The sequence below is a fragment of the Centroberyx affinis genome, unplaced genomic scaffold, assembly GCF_046629955.1.
Source record: "Centroberyx affinis isolate AG114_WGS23_722 - 3 ecotype Tasmania unplaced genomic scaffold, CSIRO-AGI_Caff_v1 ptg000419l_1, whole genome shotgun sequence".
NCBI classification, from domain to species: domain Eukaryota; kingdom Metazoa; phylum Chordata; class Actinopteri; order Beryciformes; family Berycidae; genus Centroberyx; species Centroberyx affinis.
The window spans coordinates 93,960-116,460 of record NW_027279084.1 but is presented as its reverse complement, the minus strand read 5'-3'; the positions used below and the strand labels follow the sequence as shown (position 1 = coordinate 116,460).

At 41.9% G+C, this 22,501-nt stretch overlaps 2 protein-coding genes across 4 annotated transcripts in view; one reads left to right on the top strand and one right to left on the bottom strand.

Annotated features, from left to right (window-relative positions):
• The first annotated feature begins 3,853 nt into the window (after positions 1-3,853).
• Positions 3,854-16,073, top strand: LOC139641955 (galactosylgalactosylxylosylprotein 3-beta-glucuronosyltransferase 1). The gene is made up of 4 exons (XM_071516632.1): positions 3,854-3,965; positions 6,526-7,037; positions 13,330-13,626; positions 15,987-16,073. The coding sequence occupies exons 1-4, from the start codon at positions 3,854-3,856 to the stop codon at positions 16,071-16,073; spliced, it is 1,008 nt and encodes a 335-aa protein (XP_071372733.1).
• LOC139641954 (beta-galactosidase-1-like protein 2) overlaps positions 8,971-22,501 on the bottom strand; it is a 33,711-nt gene continuing 20,180 nt past the window's right edge. Inside the window, exons 18-20 of one of the 3 annotated variants that reach the window (XM_071516630.1) lie at positions 21,746-21,862; positions 21,216-21,311; positions 8,971-9,037 (exon numbers count right to left, since the gene is read on the bottom strand). In XM_071516630.1, the coding sequence (XP_071372731.1) occupies positions 21,225-21,311; positions 21,746-21,862 (204 nt within the window). In that variant the 3' untranslated portion in view covers positions 8,971-9,037; positions 21,216-21,224. Of the gene's footprint in view, positions 9,038-16,670; positions 16,798-20,685; positions 21,312-21,745; positions 21,863-22,501 lie in introns of those variants that run through there. The other 2 variants (XM_071516631.1, XM_071516629.1) reach the window with 2 other exon arrangements.

Here is a 22,501-nt window from a genome sequence, read left to right as displayed (position 1 = left end):
GTGCATTTATCACATTTGTCACAAAACACACACATTTTTCAGCACTGCACATTCTGTACGCATCAGCAAAGTGAGTTTCAGCTCGCCTCAGTTGGCAGCACCTCACTTGCCACCATTGTTTCCAAACATTTTCTTTAAAAAATGTTTAGCACTGAGACGCTGTATTGGTCTGGTGGAGGGTCTGAGATTTTGGCAGGTTGTAACACACTATCCTGTGTTTCTTTGTTGTACTATACTGTGTTTCCTTCTGTTTAGCTCAATCACAATGTGTAGAAGAGGGGACTGCTGTACAGAAATCAGAGCTGCAACGCTGTCATCGTGAGCTCGCATGCATGACAGTGCCTGGCAGCAATCGTAATGCCTTTTTGTCACTATAGTTTGGTGTAGTTGTTTGTTTGTCACTACAGTATACAGGCTTGTTGCTGTCATAAAAGTATATACTGCAGCCACTAATCCATGAAGAACATTTCTAGTTTCATCTTTTATTCCTCTTTCCATCCAATTGATCTCAATCCTCAGATGCATCCTTCAATTTGTGACATGTCTGGGAAATTGGACGACGAGTCACGGCAATCTCGAAGGAGATTGTTTTGAAATATTGTGCACATCAAGCACAAACACCCCCCACTGCATTACTGGGTCACAGACAATTTGCCTTTTTATACAGCAGTATGCCTCAGTAGAACGATTGTGAGGCTCCTGCTGTTCAGTGTAAAACATACCAAAAAAAAAACATATTTGCAGTTCATATGATCTTCTATTACAAAGCCTCTAAAAATATAGTCTTCGGCCATGCAGTATTTGAGCTGATGCAGCCGACACAGACATCACTGGCTGAGTAAAGCATAAGCATTCATATTAGCAGCATTTCCTCAGATGTATTTGAATCAGACATGATGCTAGGTTTTTTTTTTTCGTAACATCTCCCAGCCCCAGGCTGTTGGCAAGCAATGGAGTTGTGACTAATGCTCTTCCAGATTCTACATTAGGAGTAAAATAAATAAAAAAATACAGAATCTTTGCTGTAGACTGGAGTTCAGAACAGAGCCAGTGAGCTTAATTCGCATACAGGTATGAATATATTAACGATTCCAGAGATGAACAGGAACGCTGCTTTGCAAAGTGCCGCGGCGGTATGCTACCGAGGGAGGGATTCCTCTGGTAAACCTGAATGACTTGCATCCAAATTTGAGCTCATTACATTACACCGACGTGCCTCTCCTCTCCTCAGCTGCTTCTTCAGCCCTGGCTCTTTGATGTTAAATAATGAATACACGTCACAGAGCCAGACTGCTAATGTAGGTGTCTAGCCAAGAATCTATGTAAGGCATTTGACTCTTAGACCCTGTCCAAACTGCTATGTTTAAACCAGGCTAACTAACCTTGAATGTCCCAAGTTGGCATGAGTGAGAGAGACAGAGGGGAGGAGGGGTTGTTATAGGAGAGCTGGGAGAGAAACAGGAAGGTACAGACTGTGAAATACAAAGGCAGAGCCACTATTTCAGCAATGCATATCACAGCAAGTTATCTTTCATCATTAAATATCATTCACTGACTAAATGTCCTCGTCCTCCAGGTCCCAGCTTGGCGTCGCCTGTCTGCGTGAGTGGACAAGGCAGAGGAAGGGGAAAGGGAAATGGTTGGCTGACACTGTCATGGAGGATTTCACCACTACATCGCTCGCCCAGTATGCAGTGTGGCCTTCCCAGCTGCGCATCGCCAATGGTGCCATGATCCAGTTATAACTGTGGGTGAGGGTCCAAAGCCTATTTTCATTGTAGATATTTTATGTAAACCATTGCTACATCACATACATGGATCTCATGCACTCTGGCAGTATGATGCCTTCTGTTTAAAGGGTTATGTTTTCATCCCTGTTAGTTAGTTTGTCTGTCAGCAGAATATCTCAAAAACTTATGAATGGATTTCATGAAATTTGGTGCACAGTTAGGCCTCGGGCCAAGGAACAATTGATTCGATTTTGATGGTGATCTGGGATTTCTGCCATTACACGATTCCTTTCTGAGCCACAACTATGAAACTAACAGCACTAGATTCCAAATCCCAAGGGTTATGTTTACAGGGTCAAGAAATCGATTTAACTTAAAAATGTAAGCAATAAGAATGATGTCTTTGGGTTTAACAGCAAGTTGAAAAATTGTTCAGCGTTGGCGGAGGTTTGTGCTCTCCAAGTGTCTTCTAGTTTACATACTGAATTACTGGAAAGGAGCCATTTTTTCACTCTGAAAAAAATATTGTATGAGCTTCTAATGCAAGAGTATGTGACATGGGTTTTACATATATTTTGATGCTGTAAAAGGATTGTTTACATTTCTAGCAATTGCAAACAGGTTTAAAATGAACCAGTATTTCAAGTAATGATACAAAGTTATAAAGTCCTAAAAGGCTTATTTTCCATCTCCAATTCAAACTCTTCAAGAACATACTTGAATGCATCCGACATTTACATGGTCAAATCTTTATCTCTAATAAAGAGCCAGGCTTGTTAATGATTCATCTAGCGTTTGAAGATTGTGTATCCTACTGTTCCCCCTCCCACCATTCAAAAATGCAGCACAAAGGAACGTATTCACTGGTTTTATCAGTGAAATTCCCATACCATTCATTCATAAGCAAGGGCAGGGGAAGAGGGGAATGTCACTTTCAATGCAACATATTGTGCTGCTACACAAGCCTGGATAGCCAGGCACAATGATATTTTCCACAGAGGACTTCACTCTGTATCGCCTCTGCACTGAGTCAGACAAATAAGTACAGCTTTAAAACTCCTCATGACCCATTTCTTTATCAGCAGAAAGCACTTATGTGGCTTACGGTTGCGTCAGATGCATTCACACTTGGAAATTAAGCCTTCTCGCCTGACGGCTTGTGCAAAAATGGGGTATTTATGCGGAGGGTTCAATAAACATAATTGCCATGTGCAATTATGTTAAAGCTAAACTACTGCCACCTTCCTCAGCAGTGGGAGCAGGGGGAGTTTTCCTATGGGAAACATGATGACTTGTTCCCTCATGTGTAAAGCTGGAATGAATATACCAGACACCTGTGCTCATATTATATGCGTTTTTCACCTTTGTTTAATCGAGCAGGTCAGTTAGGAATGAATAAATTTGTCTAGTTACAGTCTGGTATAATGCTGAAGGCCTATTGAGTGGGAGGGGAGACAACACCTCTGAGGGGCTGGGGAGGCCGCTCTTCCTTCCTCAATTCAATTTAAATGGGAATGAAATATTTCAATATCTGTTGCCAAAGAAAATGGCGATAAACAACCATGTTAACATAGAGTGACAAGAATTCATGGGAAAATAGGTAATCATAATCAATAATCCAACAAATCCAATCAATAACACACAAAATGTAGAGCCAACAGCTACAAGTTATATAATAGGCCATGTATCTTCTGTCCTTAAAGGATCATTTGACCTTATACCACAACAACTTTTGACAGGCTGTCAGCAAACACTGTCTTCAAAAAGTCAACTTTTCAGAAATCATTTTGTGATTGATGATGATGCAATGGGTTTCATGGGCGCTAAGGTCCCTCGAGGCACAGTACCTAAAGTACAGGACCATGAAAAACCTGCAGTTCAAGTAAAAACCACGACTAAAACATAACCAACATTGTGAGTTTTTTCCAAAAGCAGAAATATGTGTTTCTCCCAGTATATACTGGAGTTTTGGAGGTAAGGCCCTCAAAGTGAGACTTTACCTGACATTCTAAGAAATAAGTTATAGTTAGTCTGACATCACTTCAGAAGGAATTTATCTTCATCTGTGCGTCTTCCTCTCCTTGTTGAACAGGTAATGCCGAGCCACATAACCAATCCTGGAGATGCCGAAGAGAAGAGATATTCTTGCCATCGTGTTGATCGTGTTACCTTGGACTCTGCTCATCACCGTTTGGCACCAAAGTGCGATCGCTCCACTCCTCGCCATCCGCAAGGGTATGCAGCGCACTCCATCCTGCCTTTCACTGGCTTTGTCATACATGAAGAGGGCCCTCGAACCTCGCACTGCACTCCAGGTTTAGACAATAGGCCATTCATTTAGAGGCACTCACTAACCATGACCATCAGCTTCATCAGATCTCAACAGCACTTGTTCAGTCCTTATAATCCCATCAGTGTGGATTGTTTGTGTGCATGAAATAGAACTTACTATACCTCATAAATTGGTCATTTACAATACAATTTATTGACCGTTTGCCTGTAATTAATATTTTAATATTAACATCATGGATCATATAACAATATTAATATTTGCTAGAAAATAATTATAGATTAGGAAATTAAACTGAAAGAATTAAACAGACCTACTGTACATACAATGACTTACAGACCCATTTTAATATGGCATACAGGTAAAATGTGGTAAAATAATGTTATCCATGAAATACACACTATTATACATAGTGTATGATTATGGGATTTTTTAATATCATACTGTCTTTCTGTCAGCTGAATAGAATTCATTGTTCAGTCGTGTCTAATCTGCATGCCTTTGTCTTATAGGCTGTCAATAGTTTCCCCAGAAGTGTATGTTTCAATACTGTACTCCATTCACAGCTTATCCGCCTTGGCTTCTCTATTGTTTCTGCTTTGAGTGAGGCTAAATCACACACAGCATATAGTATACAGCAGTATGTTTCACAGTTTAACTACCCCCCAACCCCACACACACATACACACACACTCTCTCTTGCTCATCAAAATTTAGTGCAAATTAATTCAAGAGTTCCTTTAATCAACAATTTGAAATTTTAAACATGTCTCCCTTATGGTTACCAGACTCGATTTTGCATCTACGTGGTTTGAGTGATACAGTAATATCCAGTCTGCACACTGTATACAAGCCTAAGTCATTAACACACACTCATGAGCCTCCCAATGATCCCGAGAGACCACAAATCAACAATGTGAAATGTCAAGTATGCTGCACAGTAAACAAAACCAAATTAGAGTGACAGCAAATCAATAGAGCTCTTTCCCCCTTCTTGTAAGGCCTGAAATGTGAAATGCACATCGGGGACTAACAAACAAAAAAGCAGGTTTACACAAATGACCCACAAGCAGTCTGGAGTCGAACAGAATGGACAAATAATTCTTAGGGATTTTTTGTGCAGAGTTTGGTGCAGTTTATCTTAACACTTAAGATAGTGTCTGATAAAGTGGCAATAACAGACAAGTATACTAAAATTGACTCTGGAATACTATAAGTTTCTTGCACCCACTGTACTGTCCTCTTTTAAAATCCCATCCATCTGCTACTCTACGTTAAACCCAAAAACTAAGATTTTTTCCCCCCTCACCAGTTCACTATCTCATGAAAAAAAATGTGCATCTACAATGAAATGCATAAATTAATGTAAATGCCTTACGTGGCATGGCGGAGACACAAAGTATATAAAATAAGAATTATCTGCCAATACTATTTGACCCAGCTCTGCCCACAGGCTTCCTTTTGTTTGCTCTTAAAAGAAGAGCCAGAGGTTTTGGCAGGGTGCTTGCTGGCAGTCTGTGTTGAACATCTGGCCATCAGCAGATTGTGTTAATCTATGTGCTGCAGAAAAATCCTCTTTATGTTTGAGGTGCGAATGGAGCTCAAGCTGAGCAGTGACAAAGATTGCCATTAACTGTGGCACAATGAAGAAAGAAATTAATGACCTTAATGATTCTATAATTATATTCTATCCATCATAACCGAGCTATTGGGGCCACAATATCATCCCCTTTACTACAGGGGTAAACTCACTATGTGTTTTTCTGCACCACCATTTCAGCAGAGAGTGATTCACGACTGTTTACTTGATTTTTTTTTCTTTTTCTAGTCAGATTCTTCTTGCTTATACTTATCCAAAATTACCCTTACCCTCTTACAATAGGAGCAGCAGCTGCAGGGATCTTTGATTTTCTGCTAATCCTGTGTGCATTGACTGTCACATGACCCACATGACCGCAAAGGTTGGCTAATCGAGGCCTGAATCTCACCCCAACCCTAACCTACTCTTCTGCACTGACCCTATGTTGCCCTTTTATCATTCATACTGTGAAAAAAATAAGTTGTGGAGAGGTATTACACACATCCAATATCTTTTTACAAGAGCCGGACAAAAGCGAAAGTCAACAGAAAGGAAGGCATGTCTGCCATTTTGCTGCTCCCTCCTATCCACGGTTCTTTTTCTTCATAAAGAAAAGGAAACCCCTGAAGGAAGTTGCCGCTCTCAGGCAACAGCACACAGCTCATCTCCCCCCCTTCCCTCCCCCTGCGCTGTCTCTCTGTCCATCAGCTGTGTTATCCTCTCACAGTGCCTGCTTTCGCTTTTTGCAGCCTGTCACCACCTAGTAAAAGAGATCTTTATCATACCAGAGAGGCTTGCAGTCCACCGCCACCGGCTCTCAGGTACACTTTACCCCCATTGGGTTTAAGTCACCTGAGGAAAATATACAAAGGGCAGCCCAAGGGTGTGCTAATGCCTTACATGTCTTCTCATCCCCAAATCTGCAGATGATGGCGTCGAGGGCAAGAAGGAGGCGGGCGGCCAGGCGCAGGACTCCAAGGAATACTGTGCCTCGGATAAGGACATTGTGGAGGTGGTGAGGACAGAGTATGTGTACACGCGGCCGCCCCCCTGGTCCGACGTGCTGCCCACCATCCACATCATCACCCCCACGTACAGCCGGCCGGTGCAGAAGGCGGAGCTGACACGGCTGGCCAACACCTTCCTCCACGTACCCAACCTGCACTGGATCCTGGTGGAGGACTCCCAGAGGCGAACGCCTCTTGTCACGCGGCTCCTCCGAGACACGGGGCTCAACTACACCCACCTCAATGTAGAGACGCCCAGGAACTATAAGCTGCGGGGCGACACCCGCGACCCCAGGATCCCACGGGGCACCATGCAGCGCAACCTGGCCCTGCGCTGGCTGAGGGAGACCTTCAACGCCAACAGCAGCCAAGCGGGGATCGTCTACTTTGCCGATGATGACAACACATACAGCCTGGAGCTGTTCGAGGAGGTTAGTACAGCATCAGTACTGCTCATTTTATGCATTGTTTGTTTTTAAATGAATTATAATGAACACACCAAACGTGTTGTTTTGTTAGATTGGGTGATTAAAAGCACATGACATGACAATGAGCACACCCGTGCACACAAACACACACACACACACACACACACACACACACACACACATCCATGTGTCACCATCGTTCCTATTAACAAACCAAGTGTTTGTAACTGAACATTTCCATCATCCTGAATATTATTACTACATATTAATACAGTAGCCTATATTAATAACTGCAATATTCACAAAAAACAATACAATCATAAAAACTAATAGATTGAGATGGTTAATGAATTCCAATTTGTAGGTGTATTTTTAAACTCCAAACTCAGATTTGACAAACATGTCAAAAATATTTCAAAGACAGTAAAAACAATTTAAATTACTTCAAGCTAATTAGACACCACATACCAATCAAATCAGCCCAGTTATACATGCATGCAATAATTTTTTCACATTTATCTTGTGTTCACATGAGTGATACAGTGTGGAGCCAAGCCTGCCTGATTATAATTAAGCCTATTACATCCCTGTATAACCAAGCAGTAAAAAAAAAAGCAGATAAAAAACCCATGAGATGGCATCACTGTCACACATTGAAGCGGTACAATTTGCTCAGTTTTTATAGTTTAATTCAATTTTCATACCTCAAGCTGGTTTTGAAATGTTTACAAAATTTAGCACCTGATATTTTATGCAGATTTATCAGCAGGCAAAATAGCAGTAGGGCCACCAGGAGCTCAGCAAGTGGCAATTGTATAATTGCACACTGCTTCCTTTGGGCAGTCAGCTTTTTCAATAAAGGGTTGTCAAATGTGGAATACACTACCAACTGAAATTAAATTAATCCAAGACATTAAGGTTTTTAATACATATGTTAAATGCTGGCTGAAGCCAAATCAGAGCTGCATGCATTTTTAATCATCTCATTATTAATGACTTGCTTATTTTATTGCAATTATTTTACTATTTGTTGGTCTTTTCATTTCTCCTTCTTTAAATTATGCTTCAGAATTTAATTGTAATTGTAACTTCAATATTTCTTCAATATTTGCTTCAATACTTTCTTACATTCTTTTTTTTCCTTTATCTTCTTTTCTTAAGAAAAAGCCTAACTAGCTACAGGAGTTGGAACTAGCAATAGCTATAGTCTCTGTATGAAGAACTGCATGAAGATCCATCAGCTTGTTTGTAACCAGTTGAAGTGGCACTACTGTATGTTCATTTGTATTGTCCCTATCAAATAAACTAATAAATAGATAAGATAATGCATACCTATTTTGATAATCAAATCGGCATCACAGTATTTTTAGTGTATTTATGGCAATGTTTTGATTTTTTTTTTCCAATTAAAAAAAACAGGGCATTGTTGATTACATACATAGCATATGTTGTTTGTGTAATTTGTATTGGAGAAAAAAAAATCAAAAGTTCAATATACATTATGTGTTATGTTTTTAAACGCATGCCTTCTTGTGGATCCATCCTAGCATCTTTAAATGTGTGGATAACACAGTATATTATACTGTAGTATACTGCCTGGCCATATACTGAAGGCATCTGTGGCATATTGTTTACAGGGGGAATTGACCAATATATCCTGAAGTATTGAAGCATTTTTCTGGCTCTTAACAAGCATAGTCAGGGATCTGCAGCTACTGGAGAGAAGTTTGGGCATGTAATCAGTACATCTCAGGCCATCCATCTTGACATCAGTTGAATTACCTGAGCGGACACGGTCTAGGTCCTCTGAGTATTAGCCTCAAGTCTTGTTAGTGGCGCAGACGGGGGTCGTAGTAAATGGAGCGCTGGGTATTGACGGGGCCTGTCATTACCTTTCTCTGGGAATCAGCCGAAGTGCTCCGTCTCCCTCAGAGGCCCTCCATCACCTCCAACAGGCCTATTTATGGGCTAGAGTAACAGCCCCGAGGGGCCTGGGACAGGAACTGAGAGAGAGGGAGGGAGGGAGGGAGGGGGAACAATAGACAGAATGAAAAAGAGAAACAGAAGTGTAGAGATATGGGGAAAGAGAGAGAGAAAGAAAATAGAAAAAGGAAGCAGTTTGCTGACAGCATAGTAAATATTTTCTGGTTTCTCATCGACCTGAGATCAGGTGTAAGTAACTCCTCCAGTATGGAGACAAGGTGGAAAGAGGAAGGCACACTGCTCTCTGTACTAAAAAAATAGATCCATCGTTGTTTTGTTTTTTTGCTAATAAGTTCATTTAAAGTAGCATGTACCTTTAGACCAGATGCAGTGTTGGTGGCACTACAAGAGGTGGGAAGATGAAAACAGAGTGATGCAAATCAATTTCCTGTTTCTGTTGTCGCTTGATTAAACTAAGCTAAGCTAATTAATTTATTAGTGAGCAGTTGCAATTTATTTAAAAATGTAACTGTAAACAAGAGAAAATTAGCTTAGCGCTACATGCTCGCCAGCTGTGAGCATCTTAGCAAATGAAAATGTAACAATGAAAAGTCAAATCACCAACAAAAACTCACTACTGCAACTAAACTAAAATGACTAACCTACACTTAGCAAGGTCTACTATGGTAACATTACATCCTCAACAAAGGATTAACTCACTTACAATGAAGAAGTCCAACAAACATTGTGCAGGGTGTCCAATTATCCCTTATTTCATTCATCATGTGAAGTTCCAAAGGTAGGAATAATTACATCTCAGCATATTCAAGCAAAATGATGAATTCATTCCAATGCTGCCTGTAATCAAAACGTGGAAATTTCCATGCTACAGTGAAATATCACACATGCTGGTGTTTATGAGTATCTTCTAAACTATTCATTGCAAGTAAACAAACCAATATGTCATTCTTTTCAGCTTTTCAAACCATATTTCAATAATACATAGACAACAACTAATCGTCTCTCTGAAAACCAAGGAAGTTAAACATCAGAGGTGATGGAAACAAATGTACTATTCAGGAAAGAATACCCCTTTTTAAGGAAAAGCAACAATGTACCACTGGCCTATTACTTACTCTACAATTAAGCTGGCACTAAAAAGAAAAATGCTTTAGACCACATCATTGCTAATCACCAAATAAACTTGTCCACAGCTTCTCTTCTGCAGCACCAGTGATGTGAATTCACCTCAGCTGACAACACACTGCAGACAGATCACTTAACACAACACAACACAACACTACAGTGGCAGCTCTGAAAGGAATAAACCCCCGGCTAGCTGAATCGTTATGACTGAACTTACATCAGATCTGTTGCCTTCTAACAGGGCTGCAGAGGACTCGCGCTGTCTTAGCTGCCTGCCGCTCTATGAATTCAATCTCAGTCTCTCTTACCCCAGCCATTACTGTCACCAGCGCCGGCATCCATCTTTTCTAGTTGGTATCTATGGGACACAAGACAAGCCAGTGGCTAATATAGATGTTTATACAGCGAAAACAAGTTCGGTTTTCTCGTAAACATAACCCAAAGGCTATCCGGTTGCAGGTCCATGTTTTATTTCCCGTTTGTTCGCTTGGAATTGCCACAAGAAAAATCAAGTTACTAGCACAGGCATTTCAGACTTGCACAGTTCAAGAAACTGAAAATATAACATTCTCATAGTGGCACCAGCAGTTGCCCATATATATATCTAGTTTGTTTTTAAAGCATGCTTTTTAGGTCAGGCCTTAATGATGGGAGCCACGCATGCTGTATGTGAAGAGACTTGTGCAGCGATTCTGAAAATTAAAATAATTCATGAAAAATGCATTTCCCCCAGTTAAACTACATCCCTGAAAAATGACTACATTAATTATTAAGGCTTCATAAGAAATGTTTATGTTGCCTTTCCAAACTACAAAGCTATTTACTGTATGGCACACCTGTTTCTATCCTTCTCTGTCCTGTTTGAGCCTTTAAGAAGAAGTGCCAACAACCTGAAGCCTGAAAATGGAACAACCGCTCAATGAAGAATGTTTTATTTTAGTATTTTCAAAAGATACTGAATTTGAATTAATAGAAAATTGACTACATTTGCAATGCAAATTATGGTAGTATCAATCAGCTTTATTTAGCTTATAGGCTGTAAAAACAGTTGAAATAAAGTCGGCTCAATATTTAATGACAAATGTAACAGGATCCTCTGAGCTGAACAACTTCACTCCACCTTTGCGTTCTACAGGCAAAGATCCTAATCCACAGAATCCTCAGACGGTAGTAGTGGGTGACAATTCAATTTAGCTTCATCTTCACAGCACCCCCAAACACAGATTAATGTACCTGGATGCCTTTTTTCCCTTTTCAGAATTTGTGATTAGTTTTCTTTGTATTGCCTACTCTGACTTTGGAAACACTGGCGCCTTGTCTCTGTAGGCCTCCCACTAAATGGAGCGGGAAACAGAGCTTAAATGCACACATACACAAGCACACAAACACACACACACACACACACACACACACACACACACACACACACACAGCCACAGAGAACAGGAGAACTCAGTACAAACACATCATATCCGAAAATGGGGCAAGCAGAACTTTGTTGCATTTTCATTTGCTTGGCTGCCAACGGAAGAGGGGCTTTGTGCTGTTTTACTCTGGCTGCTATTCCCACCAGAGGCAACAGGCGGAACACTCATTTTCACATTTTCAGTATAGATGGGAATGTGACAAGCCTCTTGACATGGCTTGCAGGCAGTCTGATTTATGCAAGTTATAGCTATGAGGGAGCAACACGCGACGCTTTGGCAAGATGGTTTTGGCGGTCGCCTAGAGCTTAGAGAAGTGGGCCGGCGTCCAACAGGGCACTGGTTTGAATCGTGGCCTGGCTAGGAAAACCTGGCTACAGTTGAGGTGACATTGAGCGTCTTAGTGGAGCTGCGCAGCAGCCAACAGGAAAACACCCTCCTTTTACTGGGCAACACCCAGGTATGAATGTGGGAAACTGTGTGAGAGCGAAGCAGGGCTTAGCTGAAAAAGGACGTGTGTCTACTTAGTTCAGTTCGATTTCCTTTAGATAAATATAAGATTAAAAAAGTGTGAAACGTGGTCAGTGCCAGTCCTGAGATAATTATGGAAAGAGAAGGAAAGAGGATGTGGAGCTGCTATGAGGAGAGATAGACATTGCTGGCCAAAAATCATGTGACCCCTTTTGCACAAGGTGATAGCAGCACAGACACATGCACACATGCACATAAACACACTTTTTCTTCTTCCACTGTTAACACCCAGAGCTCATTAAGATAGAATATCCTGCCAAATCTTATCTGGGTGGCTGGCAGTCGTTTTCCCTAAAGCTCATGGATTCCCATAAAGCCCCAGCCCGCTACATGCTGTACAAACTCTACTGCTCTCTGATCCCCTGAGCTGACCGCACACCGGTTCATCAGATACCAATCTAATACAGTAACTGAGATGCAAAGGACTGTTTCCACTTGATGTGCACCAACACAAGACGCGTACTTGAAGAGACACAAAACGCATGCTTTAACAAACACACATATGCATATTTTAACAAATACACGTATGCATGTACAAATAAGCTTGCATGCAGATGCAAAAAAATATGCGTGCACAGATAGCACATGCGCTCGCACACGCGTGCATGCACACCTTATTTTTAAAAGACCTTCCACTACAAAGGGACCAGCATCATTATTTCTGGTGCATTGAGTTTGATTAAATGACTCTGCTGTGTTTCTAAACCTCCTTCTTCCCTCATTATAAAAACTTCCTTTTTATGACTGCGGCAGCTCTCGCCGGCGATGGTGAAGAAACAGTCACAGACAGCCAGACAAAGAAAGGGCGGTGAGATCTTTTGATGCTGGAAGATTAAAGGACAAAGCAGGGGCTTAAGAGGAAGGAAGTGCTCTACCTTTCAAGAATCTCCTCAGCCAACCAGCGACTCAGCCACTTGCTATAATGGTCCGGCTCTTCCAAGCCCTCTTTGCACTGTCCACATTTACTCTTATAAAAGATGGTCACATCTCATCATCTCCTCGTAGCACACCTATTGAGCAATGTGTGATTTGCCTTGGCCTAACAGTTTGTCAGCTGCACCCTGTACAGCGGCCTGGTCAATATTCACCATTTTTCAGAATGGATTATAGCAGCAGCTATCAACAGCCTCCGCCCATGCTGTTGTAACACTGGCAGTTGATGCTCTAATAATCAAACACAGTGTCTCACTGTCATGTACGCTTTTTCAGATGACTAATTCTCTCTCTTCCCCCATCCATTCCCCATCTCTCTTCTCCTCTCGTCTCCCTAGATGAGATCGACTCGGAAGGTTTCGGTATGGCCCGTGGCCTTTGTGGGCGGCTTGCGGTACGAGTCACCCAAGGTCAACGCAGCTGGAAAGGTCTATGGTTGGAAGACGGTGTTCGACCCCCACCGGCCCTTTGCCATTGACATGGCTGGCTTTGCCATCAACCTGAGGCTCATCCTCTTCAAGCCTCAGGCCTACTTCAAGCTTCGGGGGGTGAAGGGAGGCTACCAGGAGAGCAGTTTGCTCCGGGAACTCGTCACACTCAATGACCTGGAGCCTAAAGCAGCGAATTGCACTAAGGTAATTCTGTTTTTTGCTGTTTTTTATTTAATTAATCCAGGGAAAGTTTGCTGAGCATGTATAAGCTTTTTCAGCCATGTCACCACCATGGCCAGTACAATTTTTCTACTGTTGGCCACTAAGCAACTTGACTGACAGCGTGATTTTAACTGTCTTGCTCAACACAGTGGTAGTTGTCAAAGGAGGACTATAACGGTTACTCACATTTTCCAGTCGGTGTGGGAATTCAAACCAATGACCTAACATGCCAGGTGACCTTGAAAAGGTCTTGCTAAATTTGCCAGATTTTTAATAAGTCCTGGAATGTTTTGCTCAATTTATTGCACTGTGGTAATTCAGATAAGGAAATAAATCCATATTTTTCCAGAGCATTCAAATTAGGCTCTACTATATCACTCTAGGCAACAGAGAACATCATTATTTTTCATGAGCTCTATAATAGCAAACTTTGTAGCTTCACACTTCTGACAACATGGCAAGCACATAGCCATGATGAGGCAAGATACCACTCATGTTTAGATGCAGTCATACACAAAAACACAATGAAGCATAACTTCCCATGAATAGATGAATCAACAAGAAAGTAGGGGACAATTCTTCAGACCACAACACTTCTACTTCTATTATGATAAAACCTAATTCCTCAAAATTTGATTGTTACATAGTTGGTGGTTGGCAGCAAATTAGGTTATTTTCCTTGATCACCAATCAGGCAAACAGGACATATCTATATGTTTCTGATGCCTCAAACTGGTTACAATGGTTAAGCCCACCTGAGCTGAAAAGCTTATAAATTAAAATTAAAGTACCTTAAATACAAAAAGTGAGTTTATTAATGCTCCATATAAGCACACAAATTCAACCCATCCTTTAGGCTTACATCTCCTCCTCCACACACTGAGTCCTGTGTTCCTCTTCAACATGTACTAAGTGGGAGATCCTTGTATTTCTTGGCAAAACTGGTATGAAAACATTGAGATTCTCTGATGATTAGAATGAGTTAGTGTGAATTTGTTGCTGAAAAGTTATCGCATTGCTTAGATTACTTGCACAGTCCACCTCCACACATTTACGCCCTTACACACACACACACACACACACACACACACACACACACACACACACACACACACACACACACACACACACACACTTGAGTTAGAACCTGCAGGGCAGCAGTGGTATAGTTGTTCTTCTCCAAGCCCACTCCACCATTCCTGCCCACGGCCCTTGGTCTGGGTCATTTCACTAAGCCTCTCTCTGGGCAAAGAGGAGTCAGCCAGAGGGCTTCAGCTTGCCACTATCAGCACCACCAACACCCCTACACACACACACACACACACACACACAGAGGGAGAGAGGGAGATGGAGAGCGCAAGAGAGAGAGAGAGAGAGAGGGGAGAGAGAGAGAGAGAGGCTACCTTCAGCCTGTTTTTCCTCCTGCACTCCTCCAACCATTCAGAGGAGTAGATGAAAAGAGGGGATTCAGGGAACGGTTGAGAGAGCGGAATTGGAGGCAGGGGGTTGGGGGGGGGGGCGGCTAGGGACGTCATACTGATTACAGATGAGCATAGGGATGGACAGAAGGGAGGGAGGAAGGGAGGGCGAGAAGACGGCGAGCCGTGCACGGGCATCTCTCTTCCTTATAATCCACCTCTTCAGATGCGAGTGTGACTATTAACCTCCCCCCTACACCTGAGTAAAGAGGGAGTGGGCTCCTGGCACATCTCAAACACACCCCATGCATAATTCATGACCGCCGCCATGGCGAGATGAAAGGGAAGAGCGTTCCAACAGGAGAGGAGGGAAAATGAGCTCGGCACTTTTCATGATTTTTTTTTTTCCCCCCCTCATTCCCCTCGCCATCACTTTCCTGGATGTTTGTCCGGTCTCTGGGGCCAAATCATCCCACTTGATAGCACCCTGTGTTACGTACCCAAAAGAACTGTGCTGTTCTCCTCGCACAGAGCAGCAGCGTTATTGCTAAGAGAAAGCTCATAAATAAAGTGTAGAATAATTTTGAACAGGCTCTCAGTAGAAGGCAGCCATTACTCTCTGGTCAGGAGAGGATGTAACAGCACACGGAGAGGGCAGTGTTATATTTGTAGGCTGTCTCACTGGTGCGGTCCCTATTCACTCCCTCCTAATGCAGAGTTCATGCTCAAGCAGCTCTTTACAGACAGACGAGCCCCATGGTCCTGCATGTACTGTCCTGGCTATAAGTGGGAGTAAATGCTTAGAAGAACATCAGGCACAGCGGGAGCTGACAGGGAGAGCAGAGTGAATGAGTGCATTAGGAGAGGAGCATGTTGCTAATGCTGTTTGTGTTTTGTGCGTTTCTATGTGGTTTTCCTCACCAGATACTTGTTTGGCACACAAGAACAGAGAAACCCGTCCTTGTAAATGAGGGGAAAAAAGGATTCACAGACCCCAACGTGGAGATTTGACCGCATTTCCTCCAGAGCATGGTAAATAATGACAAGCAAAATATTACTATTAGTGAGTTGAACCCGCTTTTTCACAATCCATGTCTCCATTGCCTCAAGGTGTAAACCTCCTTACACCTTTCATCCACATCTTCCCTTCATGAATTAAGTGGATTAAATAGGTGAAATCAAAATGGGATGATCACCTTCATCTTGACTCACCTGGTTAGTCTATAACAAGAGCAGGTGTTCCTAATATTTTGTACATCCATTTTGCACTGCGGTTTCTATTAAGATGCAATTATGGCAGCTGTTGTCCATGATTAAATGACATGAATGAAATAAACAGGCGTAATTGACTCAAATTAAGCCTTTGTGCTCTTTCTCAGCATATCTTTCTCCATTCTATTCCAGGTGGTTGGCTTTGGACCCCGGGAGGAGAAAAAAAAACGAGACAGTCTCTCTCGCTCAGTACAAACAGCGCTCACGTCTTAATCATCTGAGAAAAGGACTGCCTTCGAAGGGGGGTTTTAATCCTCTTGACTGAATCTAAACACTTTTAATATATGGATTAAAACAGTACAAATGTATCATATTAAAGCACAGATTAGTACAAGAAGGCAGTATTTATCAGGTCCAAGTGCTGACATCACGAGCGCCGAGCTGACGGCATGAAAGGACGCCCCTCTGGATCGGAGTGGATGTACTCTGCACCTGCACGGTATAATAGCCCACCGGAGACAACCTAACACAAGTGACAGCACAATTAAAAAAAGCATAGAGCCAGCCAATTCAACCAAACACATTCAACAAAAAACAAAGAACACCACCCTCCCTCCCCCCCCAAAAAAAGAAAGAAAGAAAGAAAACAAAAAAACACGCATGGGTCTGGATCTGCACATGGTCAAGCTCAGCACCAGGAAAATGACTGAGCTAAGTGACAGATTCCACTTGAGTTTGGACTGGAGTATTGGTAACGGATGTGAGGACACAGCCTGCATCATCAGTCTGGACAGAGACTTGGCTACTAGGACAACGCATCTCTCAAATGGATTTTACTTTCAGCAAACAGACATAAAAAGGGAAGGAATGTCCTTTTGTATAACTAGGAAAATGTTTGCTTTAACTTAATTTAATTGGTTTGGGTGTTTACAGGCATTTTACTTGCTAGTTCAATACTACTGACGCTTACCTACATTTGACTCTTGGTTTATCATTGTCCATTTTATAGTATCATTATAACTCATGCATCTAAGCGACCCATACACTTGAAATGACTGCTGTCTGAAATGGATCCCTTATGCTTGGGAGCTGAAACTTACATGTAAACATTTAAATTCCCAACACTCTACTTAGCACTTAAAAATACGCAGACAATGTTCCTTTGTGGCAACATGTGTAAATAATAATTTAACATGAGAACAATCAGAGGATTAGTGGCACATTTTCTTGGATTCAAATGAAAGAGCATTGTAATTACTGTATTTATATGTAAAAACAAAAAAAAGGTTGTTTTGTTTTTCTCTCCCCCGGTTAATTCCTCACTGACACATGACAAGGCACAGGTTCACCCAAGTTTTACCACATGGAAAGAGTAATAGCACATCACCAAACTGATTTGGTAACACTCAATAAGAACTCCAGTTCATGACACATTCATAATGCCTGAACAAGACATTTATATCAGCTACATGGCAGATTCATGAATGCTGACCCAATCCTTATGTGAGCGCTCATATAAAGTGGTGGAACAGTGTGTCAGTTTAGCGAGTTAAAATCCCCCCTTGTTTATGTGCAACAGCCATCGGTTAACAAGGGTCAGCTGGCAGTGTGCAAGCATACCATCTAGAAAAGAGTGGGACGAAAGAACATCATAAATGTTATGTACAAAGATAAAAGCCAAGAAATCTGCAGTTGGTATCCAAAACTCCAGGTTTATGATTTGACATTGACACTGTTGGTCCCTCTCCTTTCTCTGACACAGTGTGCTTTATGCATAATGTATAGACAGAAATGGCCCTCAAAAAATACAAGCTAAGTCTGTTAACTATCACAAACACAAATGAATGTGTGTACTTTAATGAAACTGGTCTGGTGTATGTTAGGAATAATAGATTAACATAATTTATGCATGGCCCAAAATATTTTGTTATTCATAAAAAACTACGGCTTCCACTCAAGGACTGGGACTATACATGCTACTTTGAAGCGACAGCAGGCTAATGAAAAGCACAACAAAAAATAAAGAGTCTGAATCTTATTTTCAATAATAATTCGATAGTTAACTCAACAAAGCATCGTCAGTATTATGGACTGATGTCGGTATTACATGGGTTCTTTTTCTATAAGTATCCATCTGTCTTGGGGAAACGGTATCATAAAAGGGGGTTACTGCAATCCCACAATAGAAGTCCTCAATCGGTAACTATGAAGTTATATAGCTGAACACTATAACAAAGTTATTCTACACCTCATATAACAGAATCTCTCCTCTATTTGATAAATCATCCGTCTAGTGCAATACACAGTGGTGGTTCTTATCTAACATAACCCAGCAGAAGTAGCTGGAGATAATTCAAACATTGAGCCTCTGTACTGTTGCCAGATTATCTCCGTGCAACACCCCCCCCAACCCCCCACCCACTCGCCCCCATCACCCAAAATACACTGCTGCAGTATGAAAAGTTACAAAGACATTACAGCCTCTCGGGTGCATCAACTGGAAAAAACGTGTTATTACATATTTTGCTTGGAATATGATAAGATACAGATCCAAACAATGACTGTATTATATCTCACGTCGAACTGGCTGTTTTCCATTGACTGCATGATATTGGGTTGCACTGGGACCTGCCATTGAGATCACAGACAGAGAATCTATCTTCTGATTTATTCTGTTCTTCAACTTGTCAACTTGCCTCCCATTATTTATTAAAAATCAATCTTAATATATTTATTTATGTATTTATTTCAAGTGTGGATGTGCAATTGAGTTACAGCAGTGTTCACAAACACTCAAACACACTAATTATCATAAAGGTCAATATAGGTTAGCGTTACCGACAGGCAAACGCACACCATCTCCTTTACAGCACTGCTGATGAGCCATGTTTATTCATCATCTGTGTTAGTTGAGAGAAACAGCCTTTAATCTCAATGAATTGCTCCACCTGAAATGTTCTGAGCATTGGAAAGAATTGAGTGAGGACTTGTGCTCCAAAATACTGTGTAGGACCCAGTGTGTAAAAGAGTTATCATTTAGTCAATCGTACTTAAGTTCCCCACTATCCTTTAAAAAGCAAAATAACTTGTTTTAATTTTGTGCTATCAGCAAGCTTCACAAGAGTAGTGAGTTTTGTCCTTTTTTTTTTTTTTTTTTTTTTAAAATGGTGGCTTTCATCACATTTTGGAGTGAAACTCAATTTCCCCTCTCATCGTATGAAGGTTGGTCATGTCAAGATGCAGGCAAATACAATTCACAGCCCAGTGGGGCAGAGCAGCATGTGGCTGGCCCGGTCAGACAGGTTTTTGTGATGATATGACGTTATGCCGTGATGTTTCCTGAGGCAGGTTTGATGACGCGGCATCATGCACAATACACTGAACATCCGACATCAGATTTCAACTATTTTTGACTCCTCAACAAATGAAGCACCAAGCAATATCTAGCACTCACAAAGATTTCTCGAGTCAAACAGAACCCACCGACATATCACTTTGGCAGGTCAGATCATTCAGTATTTAATGTCATTTATTGATCATTGCCCCCTGAGGACTTCTCTAAGGCACAATACACTTTACACAAGTCCTCCCTTTCCTCATGTCTACTGTCATCATCCGTCCTCATGTGATTCACACTTCTGCATGTGACTCTTAAAGTTGTTCATTTGCCACAGCAACGCCGTCTCAGAGAGAGACGTTAGTTGAATCAAGAGAAATAAACAACTGAGAACAACCTGACCTGTGCCCCTCTATTGTGTTTTCACGCTGCACGTCTTTATACTGTATGCAGACACATTGCATGTTTCTCTAGCCTTACACCAGGCAAATATGGCCTGGAGGCACGAGTGAAGGGGCTCAGTGCCTTGCTCAAGGGCATATTGATATTAGCTTCAGGCTACAGCTGTCTCCAAATGCATATTTTACAGTTACATTAAAGGAGTGGGATATTTTACTCAGTCAGTACTACTGAATAATATGTCACTCAATGGTAAGTGAAGCATTTGTAAAATTCTTTGATATTCCATGAATTCGCCAGATAATTTGTCAAACTCCCCGACCTTCCCTGTCTGGAATACACGACTACTGGAAACCATCGCTATTATGGACGGATTATCTGTCAATATTAGCTTGTGCGGTGCCATTCTCTTGATTCACAGTGCTTAGTTTTCACAGTTACATCGCCCTGCGGTGTCAGTCTTTACAGGAAGAAGGCTGTGATGATATCCAGACTGGCTATGTGAAGCGCAGAACAGAAACGGGCTTCAAATGCAGCCTGTGATCTTGACTTCTCTGCAGGAGCTCGCCAGCGTATCATAAGAAGGTACATTTGAAAAGCTACCACTGTTACTGTATATCAAATAGGCTCTCAACATGCAGGATAAATAAAGCAGTTCACATGCTTCCTTGGCCTTGGCAAGAGACACAGAGGTCAAGCCAATCTTTATTCACAGTTCTTTTCACAATGCCTTTATGTCATTTATAAATCCAAATGCTGTATTTGGAAAAAGACTTTGTAATCATTGAGATCATTCTCTGTCACAGTCTGCTGGTCTCTGGTTATATATGAGTGCGGGTTAATGTCCCAGTTATTTCATTACATAAAAATATTATTGCATTGCATGGCTACAGTTTGGTCTTGGCTTCAAACCATAACGTCTTGCACCACAACCATAACCATGGATTCCACAGAATGTAAAGAAGTCACCAAATGGAAAATTGCTGTGAGGAACTCGATTAGTCTGGATCATCACTGCGTTGGTGTTTTTTTTCTGATAGGACACAAAATGTCACGTTCAGTGAAGTGTGTGACTTGTGAGTGCTGTGTGTCCCTGGCGGCCATCGGGGCATGAGTGGATAACGCTCACAGCCGTCACCTCAGTCCTGTCCTCCCCAGCTATTCTCCCATCAGCCTCCTCTCCTCGCCTCGCCTCTCCCCCTCACCTCCTGTCCTCACTGGACATCGACAGTCATGCCGTAGTCAGGGCTGCTGGCGAATTGGATCTTGCCATCTGCCTCCTGCTCTTCAAACACTACGACCTGTGATAAAGCAAAAACAACAAGCTTGGACATGTAGTGGAGGTCAGGAAAGGAGAGGGAGCGTAGGTGGTTGAGCACTAATGTCAACACATTCACACATGCAGAGAAAGAGAGTTTGAGAGAGGGAGAGAGAGAGAGATGCCGCTCAAGGCCTTTTCCAGAAAGCACTGCCGAGTTCAGTAAGATCAAAGCTACTGGGGGGTTGAACATCATCTCTTTGGCATGTGAGTGGAGCATATGACTAAAGAAGCGAGTGCAAAACAAGTGGTCAGTGGGTAGAGCGTGTCACACGTTTGTCACACAGAATGACGGGGTCAGGGGTTTGATTCCCACTGGGGTGACCCATGCTAAAGATGCATGCACTGGAAGGGGCACTCCATAAAAGTCATACCAGCCTGTCATAAAGTCATAAAGTATTGGTTAGAAAGAAGTACCTGGTTGGTTCCCTTGTGCAGCCAGGGTCCCGGGACGTACAGGGTCTGTTGAGGACCGATGGACCAGTAGCGTCCCAGGTTCCTCCCGTTGATAAACACCACGCCTTTGCTCCAGCCCTGTGGACACAACCAGCGACTGTTCACTTATAAACAGGCAGGTAGTCTAAGCCAAATACAACTACATATTCCAACCATGCTGATGGTTGATGTGATTAAAACATGTGGAGTCCTGCGATATTAGTTGCATTATTGGAGGGTTGTTTGAATATTTATATAGATTTATATATATTTTAAGCCTGTAGAGTGGAGTTTGAGAGTTGTGAGTTTTGACCAGTATATCTTGGGTTGATGTTTAGCTGTTTACTGTATATCCAGCATTTGATTCTCAGCACTGGAAAATTGTGGGAAAGTTACATGCAGCAAAATATGACCATGGAAGCTACTGTATATGACAGGAGGGAAATGATCGGTGAAGAAGCATTTGACTTAATCAATAATTCAAGTATGCAGGACTGCAGGAAATGGGAACATCAACACAGCATATTTTGCTGTGTATGTAAAGAGCCCAATCAAGCTGTTCTCATCTCATCACAGTAAGGGAAATAACATTATTGTGTAAATATATTCAGTGAATGATCAGTGAGCCAGCTGTCAATAAAGTGTCTCCTGGAGCTGTTTCTCTGGGGACTTCAAATCAAAATTCAAAAATTTGCAGATGTTTATTTAATATGTAGTTAAGGCTGAACCAGTAGGCAC

Excerpts from the sequence above, each read along its gene's own strand:
- LOC139641955 (XM_071516632.1), top strand. The coding sequence starts at position 3,854 with ATGCCGAAGAGAAGAGATATTCTTGCCATCGTGTTGATCGTGTTACCT. Across the intron at positions 7,038-13,329 it reads GCCTGGAGCTGTTCGAGGAG|ATGAGATCGACTCGGAAGGT; the intron begins GTTAGTACAGCA and ends TCGTCTCCCTAG. Across the intron at positions 13,627-15,986 it reads AAGCAGCGAATTGCACTAAG|ATACTTGTTTGGCACACAAG; the intron begins GTAATTCTGTTT and ends TTTCCTCACCAG.